We start from the raw sequence: 10,271 nt of genomic DNA, 5'->3' as shown, positions 1-10,271 counted from the left end.
GTAGTTTACTATTCTATTCTATCCATCAATTTGAGCGAACACAGACGTAATCATAGACCTCATCTCACACTTAATAAATTATCTTCGGTGCGCTTGCCTGAGGTCAAGCTCACGCATGCGCTGTGGTGAGATCCCGTGGCACAATGACACATTCACGCAATGAGAGGACATCTGAGGTCTCCTGCTTCCCCAGAATTAATCAAGGCAAAGTGGTTATTAAACTACCCACGCTTCTAGAAACACAATGATGAGAAAGAAACCATGAGATGTGGAAACGGAAGTGATGACACAAAAGGACGTGTTCCGGAATGCTCTCTGCATTCTTGTGTGACACACAAGAAAAGAAATAGCATAGAAATGTTTTATTTTAAATTTTAATCAGCATTTCACATTTGTTTAAAGTACCAACCCAGTTTTAACGAGCTATGAAGGTAGTATTTCTCCTCAGATGGTATCTCGTATAAATCATTTCATAAATCAAATACATTCTCAGGAAAATGTTACCAAGTTCGTCTGTACGCAGCAGCTAAAATAATCCATTGGTGTGTGTTAGCACTGCCATCTGGTGGTCACTCCTCCACGTGCCTGCAATTAGTCACTGCACTAATAAAATTACATGTTTTTCTGAGGGGTTTTCTCACTTTCAGTATTTTTTATTAAATCAGTGTGTTATAATATTTACTTGACTTGCTGAAATTTGTTTAAGCGATGTTTTTTTATTAACCTAATCCTCTATTTCACTGAGCAAATGTCTTGTACCACAACTCATTTCTTTGCAGCTTTGCTCCTAATAAGTCAGACTTGGGCTTAAGGTCTTGACAGCAGCTGTTTTCTTTTTTTTGTTCATTTTAATTTAGTACCTGAATTAAAGTGAACAATGGCGCCATGCTGTCCAATTTGTGCTACAAAAAAGTTGATGAAAGAATAAGTAATTGTTAAAATAAATTTAGCAGCAAAGATAATATAACAGAGATGCAATATGCATCATATGTAGGAGACTAGCTGGACAATGGACTGTATTAGGTCAAATTTGCCTGTTCTGGGTTGAACCCTGTTTTGCAGACAGAGCTGCTTTAATTCTTCATGATGTAGTTTGGTAAGGTGTTGGAAACATACCTCATACATTTGGATCCATGTTGATTAAAAAGTTATGCAATTGCTGCAGATTTTGGTGTGCATGCAGGATGTTAACTAAGTCCCCATCTTTCCCCATTGTTATCATTTCAGCAAGTCGTCTTTGCTACTTCAACAGATGAACCTAATAAAGTGACTGCAGGCTGGTAACCTGTTATTGACACAACCCGAGTTGATAAATGTCACAGTGACAAATGAGAGAGGGAGGAGTGGATTTATATGCAACTGATTTATATGTAACAGTTAAAAGAAAATTAGGAATATTCCTCCAAACCTATTGTCTGGAAATAAATACAGTTGAAACAAGAAATTTATACTCATCGAATAAAAAGACATACACATTTTTTTCCCTCACTTTCTTCAAATTCGGAAATTTACATACATTTGGTCTGTTATGTAAACTTCTTCACCCACAAACTTCTTCCAAGTTTGTGGACGAGGGGGAGGGGGATGAAGACAGGGAGGAGAGATTTCCCCCCTTCACACCTTCTGGGCTGCAGAGTGGAGCTAAGAGCAGCGAAGACTCAGGCAGGAAAGATGAAGAGGGAACTGGTGGTGTTTCTGCTTTGCCTGGTCCTGCTGGCCACTGAAACAGGTAGGATTGCATAAAGCTGAAGGTAAAACAAGAGGCACAGAGAAAAGCAGAGAGATATCAGCATTATTTAATATACTTATTGTGTATCTTAACTGTGTTTTTCTTTCCAGCAATTGGGAAGCTTCTTTATACAGATTGTGAAGAAAAAACTTCTCATAATTTTTACAAGACTGTTTACTTTTGAAGAGAGATGGAATTAGCAACAACATATTTTTGATTTTTGTTTTGCTAAAATAACCAAGGCTAGTTATTTTATTATCCAAAGCATGTTGTTTTTGCTTTCTCAAAGATCACTAAAACTCCCGGATTTCAAATTGTGTGTGTGTGTGTGTGTGTTTTTTTTTTAACATCCATATTTCTGGATGAGAAAATTGCCACGTATTGCTGTGAGGCCCCAGCCGCAGCAGAACCTGCAGCTTCAACACCAGTCGGCGCCCCGATGTTGACAGAAGCAGGTACCGTTCCCCTGCAGCTCGCTCATGCGCCAGAGGAAGACAGAGGCTCCCCGGCTGCATGCTGGGGTCACGTGCTGCTGGGAGTCCCTCTCCAGGGAGTGTGAAGAAGGATGAATGAGCACTTTGTTACCTACCCGGCCTCCAAGCACAGCCCTAGGTTCAGAAAGAGAGAGAGAGGGGACAGAGAGTCCTCATTCTGCAGAGACCAGTGTTTACAGGAGCAGCTCCCCTGGGATTGGCTGTGGGGGTAAAAAAAAAAAAAAAAAGAAACAGCCTCACATCAGCGCATAGAGCCTAAATAGCTCGGTCTGTAGGCTGTCCGGGTTGAGGAAGGATGTTGTTGTGATTAGCCAATACCCAGCTGTGACAAAAACAGCTGACATGTTTATGGAAAGACAAACAAAAAAACGGCCTGAGGTTAAACTGCGAGCTGAGAATACCAAGAGGAAGCACTCTGACTCACATCCACACAGCCGGGAGCTGAGAAACTGCAGGCCTGTGTATCACAGTGTATCACAAGTCAATGAACTGTGCAGACAAACTGTTTGTTTCCTCCTCAGCTGCCAATCCTGTCATCGGGGAGAAGTTTGCCAAGCAGCTTCTTCGCAGCAAGAGACAGGACAGGCCTGTGAAGGCCGGCCACCCCGATGAACCAATGAGGGTAAGGTGAGAAGCGAGAAGAGCCCAATCGTAAAATATCTCACATTACAGAGCATATTTCACTCAGCGTCACATCTAACATTTATTTATAACTTAGGCTTTGTTTTATTGAGTAGATCAGAGCGTCTAAAAGTTTTAAATCAGTAATCAATCGCTTTCCTTTAGTATTGGCTATTTAGTTTATGTGACACTGAGGTGGGTCAGTTTCTCGTATTTTGTTCTTCAAAATGGGAAAGACAAGAGAACATGACATTCACATGAGGATAATGAGTGAAATTACTTCACGAAAGTAACTTCTCGTCTAAACTTCTTCATTTAGAGGGTCAGATGAATATATGGTCATTTCAAACAACTGGAATTGGATCTTGGCACCAGGTACTGCAAGGAGGACGGCAAGGGAGAGAAAAAGAAAAAGCTTCAGAGCTACTGGGAACTGCAGAACCGTGGATGGTGGGAAAGAAAAAGCTGTTCAGCTGTGAGGTTGCGCTGAAATGTTCCCATCAGACTAAACGAAGAGAGGGAACCATGAAAGAAGACCCAGGACTATGGAGAACCCAGAGAAAGTGGGAAAATTAAGAATACTGAGAGATCCCTCTCTCAGTATGTCCCAACATTGTTGTAGGAAAAGACTAAATGTTATCCTATTTGCAAAACAGATTTTATTGAAATTTTTTTTATCGTGAAACTCCCCCCAAATCCCAACTGAATAAGCATGCTCAAGTTAAAGTTCAACTAAACGTCTTTATGATTTCTAATGTAGAAATTTGCTTCCTGATCTTTTTTTCTCACATCTCATGAAGAAAGGCAGTAAAGGCACTTATTGTAGAAAGTGCTGTGTAAGTCCATGTTTTTTCCCAAAAGCATGAATCTTTTATAAAACCTTAACTAAATTACACTGAACTCTGAGTCATAATATAGGTGATGTGGCTTATTGCCCAGGGCGGCACAGGCTGTGTGGGTGGTCCAAACGTATTGATTTTTGCACGTCCAGTGAATGTGGAATGTGTTTTTCCCCCAGTGTTGTGCGCAGTGTAAACATTGTCACAAAACACACCATTCATGGAAAAAGGCTAATTGCACTGAAAATAGTGTCAAACTAGAAGTCTCTGAAATTAACATTGAACAAATAAATACCCCTTTGTGTACATGATTACAAATTAGTGTTTTGCAGAACTGGCTTTCTGCAAAACACTAAGAGTTTATATTGAATTTGTTTGTCTTTAGGAAAAGCAGGAAAAGGAAAAAGTCAACGACGGGATGCAAAAAGGCATCCAGGGAGTAATTCAAGCAGAAAGTGCCACTGGCTTCTGCTTTTCAGCTGCAGCTCTTAAAAAATAAGCAATAAATAAATGCAAAGCATGGAGGCTTTAAATGTAATGCAATGTGTGCATTTGCAGTAAACAGTGTCAGTGTTTTACAAACAAAATCTCTGTCGGAAACAAAGACTGAATTGTACTAAAGTTTCTACGTTTTGCTGTGAGCTGTGAAAGTGGATCGTCGTGTTTGTTTGGAAACTTTGCATTATGGCCATGTTTATTTCTGGAAGCAGTGAAACATCAGTTTGAGTTTGATGCGTCTACTTGAGGTTTTTCTTCATCGTCCTGAAAAGGCCTCCTGTGTTACTGGATGCCAGTTTGAGATCAGGTTTCACTTTGAAGAAATTATGGCAATCAAGGTTTTTTTTTTTCTATCTTACTCTGATGGGGTCGCTAAAAACAGTTCAACTGTCTTTTATTGTTTGCTAAGGGAACGTTGTTGTTATTATAAGGAGACCTGAGGTTTCTATCTGCTGTCTGCAGCAGTTTACTTTCATAGGAAGGCCTATCGTGTTTCAGTGTTTAGTATTTTTTGCAAAACTGTTAAAGTAATTTAAAAAAAAAAAACTTCAATCAACTCACACAAGTCATGCTTTTCTGCACTCGTCTCTCTAGTTTAATTTTCCAGTTGAACTGGAGCTGAATCAGCGGGGTTTCACTCTGACTCTGCGGTCCTCCCTGTTAAAAGTTTCAATGTAGCAAACTGTGAAGACGAGCAATAGCATCCGTCAGCTCAGAGGGCTTCCTGCAGCTTCCTGCAGATTATTTTCCACATGTCTCCTTCAGGTGACTCTGCGTCTCTCCACAGGAGCATCTGCTCCGCATGCAGGCGCTTGACCAGAGGGCCCAGGAGACCAACATGGAGTACTGGCTGAACCCCCACTGCCCCCCGCGCTGCGACAGGAACTACGGACACCCGGTCTGAGCACCAAGGTCTCCTCCGCCAGTCTTTCCACATTCAGTTTTTCGGATCCAATCCGTGCGCTGCCAAATTCGCTAATAAAATCAAAGCGTTGCATTCATAATTTTACAGGCCTTCATTGTCTATTCAAACATTGTAATGAAGTCCTTACGAGGCCACATCAGAGTTTATAGCACCTGGGTCAAATAGTCAAATGATCCTCTTCTTCGTGGACTTTCATGTATACCAACAAAACATGTCCACGCACTTTCTTCCGTGACGTTTGTATTTATTTTTCAAAATTATTATTGTTTTTTCTTTCTTTCTTTTTTTTTTTATTTTATTTGTAGTTGCGTTTGTGGCTCAGCTCAGTTCAGACGAACTTTTCTCAGGTCTAGTTTGGAAATAAAGTCCCGTGTGACCGCTTTCTATTAGACCTGCATGCTGCAGCGCTGACGGTGAAGAGATGCTGCTTCTTTCTCCAAACAGCTGCTGAAGTAAAACCAACACACACGTCAGGCTGTCACACTACGTCACGAATTCATTTGCTTATTTTTTGCGTTAATCAAACACGTCCTTATATTTATGTATTTATTTTATTTTTTTCTCTGCTTGCAGAAAACGACCAGGAACGACGGGACACGAATTTCACGAAGGAATCTTTAAAAAAAAAAAAAAAAGCAAAGACTGTCAAACTCCAGATGAAGACAAACTAATACAAAATGTTTTCTAATGTAGAAGAGTGTAGTTCACGTATTTTTCTAGTTGTAGATTTTTTTTCCTGAGTAACAATGGACAGCAAAATAAAATAAAATAAAACAATGAATAAATACCCGTGTTCAACCGCTTTATTACTATTATATATTAGATTTACAAATCAAACCATGTGCTTTTTATGAATGCATAGCGCAGAGTAAAGCGGCACGCAGTCGATACGGAATTCGGGACTTTAGTGTCTCGTGGCTCTATTAAAATAAATAAATAAATAAATAAATAAATAACCGCATACACGCGCTGCCCACAGTCTGAGATGCAACAGAAACATTTGGTGAAAACACTTAAATGGCCCATTGAAATTTGTGTATAAGAAAACACACAGAAGCAACTTTAAATGATGCGAATGATTTAATTACGAAGGGAGTGTGTAGGTTAAAATGAATTGTCAGTTTAAGAAGCCTGAAATAAAAGCTCCACTTTCTATTGTCAGTTTGATTAAATCTAACCAGGTCTAAACTGCCTTAGGAACGCAATAAGGATTTAATTTCAGGAGACTTATGACTTATGTTTTTAATTTTGTTTTTTGTACAAGCACTATGAATTGTCTCTGGCTGAAAGGTGCTATATAAATAAAGTTGCTTTTCCTTATGAGCCTGAGGCCTTGGCACCTCTATTTATTTGTTTGGACGGAGAAAAAAAAAATCCTATAATCCTCATAGTTTAGAAGAAGGCAATAGGACTGGAATAAAAAACTGACCATAATACTCAAAGATATCAGAAACTCAACTGATTTATTGAAAAGCATCTAAAAAGCAATCTGGCAACTTTCTGTTAAGGCAAACATATCTATGAAAAATGTAAAACGACGTGTATTCTTGGGGAAACAAAATTGATAAATGCACCTTGAAGGAAAAAAAAAAGTTTAATTTAATTTTAAAAAATGTTAGAAATACAAGACATTACAAAACTCTTTAGGACAACAAAACTACTCTTTTTTTAATACTTCTGTATTCAAAGTGCTCCAGTTTTTTTGTGTTTGCTTTTTTTTTTTCAGATATACTGTTGGGATAACCAGTTAAAATAACAGATTAAATATAGCACATGGGGATCTTTTAGTTTTGAACTCAGCTTGGAAGATATGAGGGGGAAAAAAATACATTCTAGTTGGTTTTAGGTGGAAAAATATGAGCTCTGTACAGAAAGCAGCATTCTGCTGCAAAGGAAACGTCACATTCACCAAAAACCTCAGGTAAAACGGACTTCATATCATTTGGTCAAAACATTAAATATATGCCAGAATTATATATATATATATACACACACATATAACATTATTATGCAATACTCCTTTATACATTACATACAAAAACAGCTTTGCTTAAATATCCCATAAACTTCCAGAATCATCTTTTGTCCTTGAAGAAGCCCTCGGAGGTGCTGCTCTCCTTGATGGTGACAGTCAGGAAGTTGGCGGTCACGTCCGTCACCAGCACCTTCTCCACGTTGCTGAGGCTCGGCCTCCAGGCCGTTTGGTCCTGGCTGTCGTCAAACCTGGTCGGAGACCGCCTGTCCAGAAAGTAAGGCTTCTCCATCGGCGGCAACCCGGCGGGTCGGCCGCGGCTCGCTTTGTGCTGCTGCTTGAAGTGCGTCGCCGCCACCAGGTAGCCGGAGCCGTCTTTAGTCCTGTGTGGCTCCATGCTGCGGTGAGAGTGGAGCTGCTTGTGGGAACTCCCGCGGGAGACTTTCTGTGTGTGGTGATGATGATGATAATAGTGGTGGTGATGGTGGTGTTTGTGGTTCTCCGAGTGTCTGTGGTCCAGCTTCTGCAGCCTCGTCTCCTCATCTCCCTGGAACTTGGACAGTTTGTGAGGACCGCGTCTCTCCTCTTCCTCTTCCTCTTCCTCCTCTTCGTCTTCCTCTTCCTCCTCCTCCTCTTCCTCCTCCTCCTCCTCCTCCTCTGTTCCTCTCTTGCGCGGCTCGGAGATGACCGGGCTGAAGTCGTCGTCTACAAAGCGGGGCTTTGGCTTCGGCCCCCTTTTTTTGGGTGTTTGGACGTGGCCGTCTGAATCAGTTTGTTGAAGGGAAGATCGCTGGTGGTCATGGAGGCTCAGTTCAGAAGGCCGCACGCGCATGCTTTCTCCACGGTTGACGGCGCTCGGTGGGAAGATGGTGGGGACGACAGCCCTCAGGCCTTCTCTAGCCCTGGGGGTGAAGACTGGCTCAGGGGTTGGGTACGTAACGTGCATCCCTCGGACCGCTTCGCTCCTGAACTCATAAGAGTTATTTTTACCTTTAGCCTGCGCCTAGAAAATATTTTTAAAAAAGCATTTTTAAGTTACAAAAAAAATAAAAAAATGTGTTGTTTTTTTTAAACAACGTGACAGTACGTTTTGTAAATTAAATCTTCAAATGTAAAGGTATTTTTCTATCATATTTTTTATTTTTACTTACTTTATTGAACGTACCAAGTTACAATAAAATTACAACCACTGTGACATTACAAGATACAGCATCATCAGCTCAGAGACAAACATATTTTCTGTTTAGATTAAATCAAAGCAAGTGCAACAAAAGCTTTCCTGACAAATTATTAATCAAGCATTTTTTTCCCCAGTTGCCATGAAAGCAAGCTGCTACGTTTTGACTGGTTTCACAAAGCATAGTTTTCCAGCTCTCACATCATTGACAGACAAGAAACATTTTAGGTGCACTTTAACTATTGATAAGTAATTCAGAAACTAACAGGTTTTTTTTTAGGTGGTTTATAGCAAGAATGCAACAGTAAGACTGACCCTTAAAAGGATTAAAAAAAAAAAAAAACTCACATAGTTAATCTAATGCAAACCAATATTAGGCTTCATATTGAAGAAATTGTTGAAAAAATTTTCTTCTTAAGCTTCAGAGAAAATAAACTGACCCAAAAAATAGCTTGAATTAATTTTGTATTTGTAGATTACAAAGGAAATGAAGGGAAATCCAGTTGGAACATTTTAACCTTGCGCTAAACACACTGAGCTCAGAAAAGATTGGTAGAATTACAACAGAAATTAAGGAAGAAGAAATAAATAAATTAAATGAGTACTTCATCCCAATTTCAGCTGACTTAATAAAATTAAGCCGTTATTGGTTCTCTAGCTGTAAACCAGTCTGTGCTGTATGTAGAAATAATCAAGGATGAAAAATATAAAATTGAGGTCAAAGGTGCTGTGGCAGCAGATGCCTTTAACAGCAGTTGAACCTCCAAAAGAAATTCAGCTTATTTATATGAATTATCATTACTTATATTTCTGCTGCAAAAAACCCCCAAAACTTTAAACAGGGAACAAAAATGAATGTCTCAGCAGACAACAGGGGACAAAAACACTATTCCCAAAAAACAAAGTCAACATGAGGAAGCCCAAAAAAAAAAAACAAAAAGAAAAACTAGCAAGAACAAAATAAATTCACCTTAAGCAGAAACGTCTTTGGTTTCGGTCCCCTCTTTTTGGGCCCATACAGCTCTCGTTCACGCTCTCTGCGGAAAGAAAACACCAACAGGCATCCATAACGAAGTGTCATGGGAGCAAAGTGCACGGGCCATACTGTCTGCACACTTACTGCATATATTAAGTTCACTGGTTATATTCAGAAATGCTAACATACGTTGTAATATTATAATTACCTCTGTTCGAAAGCGGCAAACAAACGGGAATCCAAAATGTTCTCCTCTGGCTCCCAAGTGCTGTATCTGCGGAGCAGAGCATTAAATCAGACTGACAGGTCTGTGAGCGGACTCGTTAGCCCCCAGAGCTAAAACCCATCGAGTTGATTTTAATCCCGCTAGCTTCGGCGAGCTAACCGCGGTCAGTGCACAGACAGCTCCGCAGCAGCTCGAAAACATGTATAAGAAGCGGTGTAGCGATACTTACTTGGGCGACCATCCCTTCCATTTCACCAGGTACTCAATCCGACCCTGCATGCCATCAGAAACAGAGAAGGACTCGGTTAGCTTGCAGAGGCAACCGCAGTGTTACACTATGCTGATGTTAACGCTGTATTCGGCTCTCCACCAGAGGAGAGCAGATATGCCTCCCTCCTACCTTCCTTATCCTCCGCTTGATGATAGACTCGGCCGCGAATACCCTCTCCCCGACGGCAGACAGCTCCATGTTTACTCCAGTGCTACCTACCGTTAGCCTGATGGGCGCTAGTTGAGCAGATATCCCCCCCCCCTCCTCTCACTGCACTTCACTCCCCTCCCTCCTCCAGAATTCCCGACAGACCATAATAGTACCGAACAGCATGACGTCAGCACATTTTTATAGCGTTGCTAAGGAACCGCCGTCGAAGGAACCACGAGCTGGATGGCCATTGGCTCAGCCGTTGCTACGTGAATAGGGTTTCTAAGTGGAGGAGGAGCCGGGGTGTTTTTTCTGGAGTAAAATGGTGGCCTATTTTTTTTTTTTATCCGCGCAGCGAATGAATCGTCTCACTAAACTTATGTAACGCCAACA

At 40.7% G+C, this 10,271-nt stretch overlaps 2 protein-coding genes across 3 annotated transcripts; one reads left to right on the top strand and one right to left on the bottom strand.

Moving 5' to 3' along the window:
- Window positions 1–405: 405 nt before the first annotated feature.
- Window positions 406–5,761, top strand: lg1h17orf67 (linkage group 1 C17orf67 homolog). 2 transcript variants are annotated; one of them, XM_008407154.2, is made up of 4 exons: window positions 1,621–1,729; window positions 2,745–2,845; window positions 4,969–5,093; window positions 5,680–5,761. In XM_008407154.2, the coding sequence occupies exons 1-3, from the start codon at window positions 1,672–1,674 to the stop codon at window positions 5,083–5,085; spliced, it is 276 nt and encodes a 91-aa protein (XP_008405376.2). In that variant the 5' UTR covers window positions 1,621–1,671; the 3' UTR covers window positions 5,086–5,093; window positions 5,680–5,761. The 2 variants fall into 2 exon arrangements, with proteins under 2 accessions (XP_017160564.1, XP_008405376.2); XM_017305075.1 differs by lacking the exon at window positions 5,680–5,761 and having other exon boundaries at window positions 406–1,729; window positions 2,745–2,850; window positions 4,969–5,056.
- Window positions 5,762–6,550: 789 nt separating this feature from the next.
- cbx8b (chromobox homolog 8b) lies at window positions 6,551–10,046 on the bottom strand. Its single transcript, XM_008407140.2, has 5 exons — window positions 9,858–10,046; window positions 9,687–9,730; window positions 9,440–9,505; window positions 9,226–9,292; window positions 6,551–8,081 (listed from the first exon to the last, which is right to left on the bottom strand). The coding sequence occupies exons 1-5, from the start codon at window positions 9,924–9,926 to the stop codon at window positions 7,182–7,184; spliced, it is 1,146 nt and encodes a 381-aa protein (XP_008405362.1). The 5' UTR covers window positions 9,927–10,046; the 3' UTR covers window positions 6,551–7,181.
- Window positions 10,047–10,271: the final 225 nt, after the last annotated feature.

This window comes from Poecilia reticulata, linkage group LG1, assembly GCF_000633615.1.
Source record: "Poecilia reticulata strain Guanapo linkage group LG1, Guppy_female_1.0+MT, whole genome shotgun sequence".
Lineage (NCBI taxonomy): Eukaryota > Metazoa > Chordata > Actinopteri > Cyprinodontiformes > Poeciliidae > Poecilia > Poecilia reticulata.
Note: the sequence above shows the minus strand (reverse complement) of the source record. Positions and strands in the feature narration are given on the sequence as shown.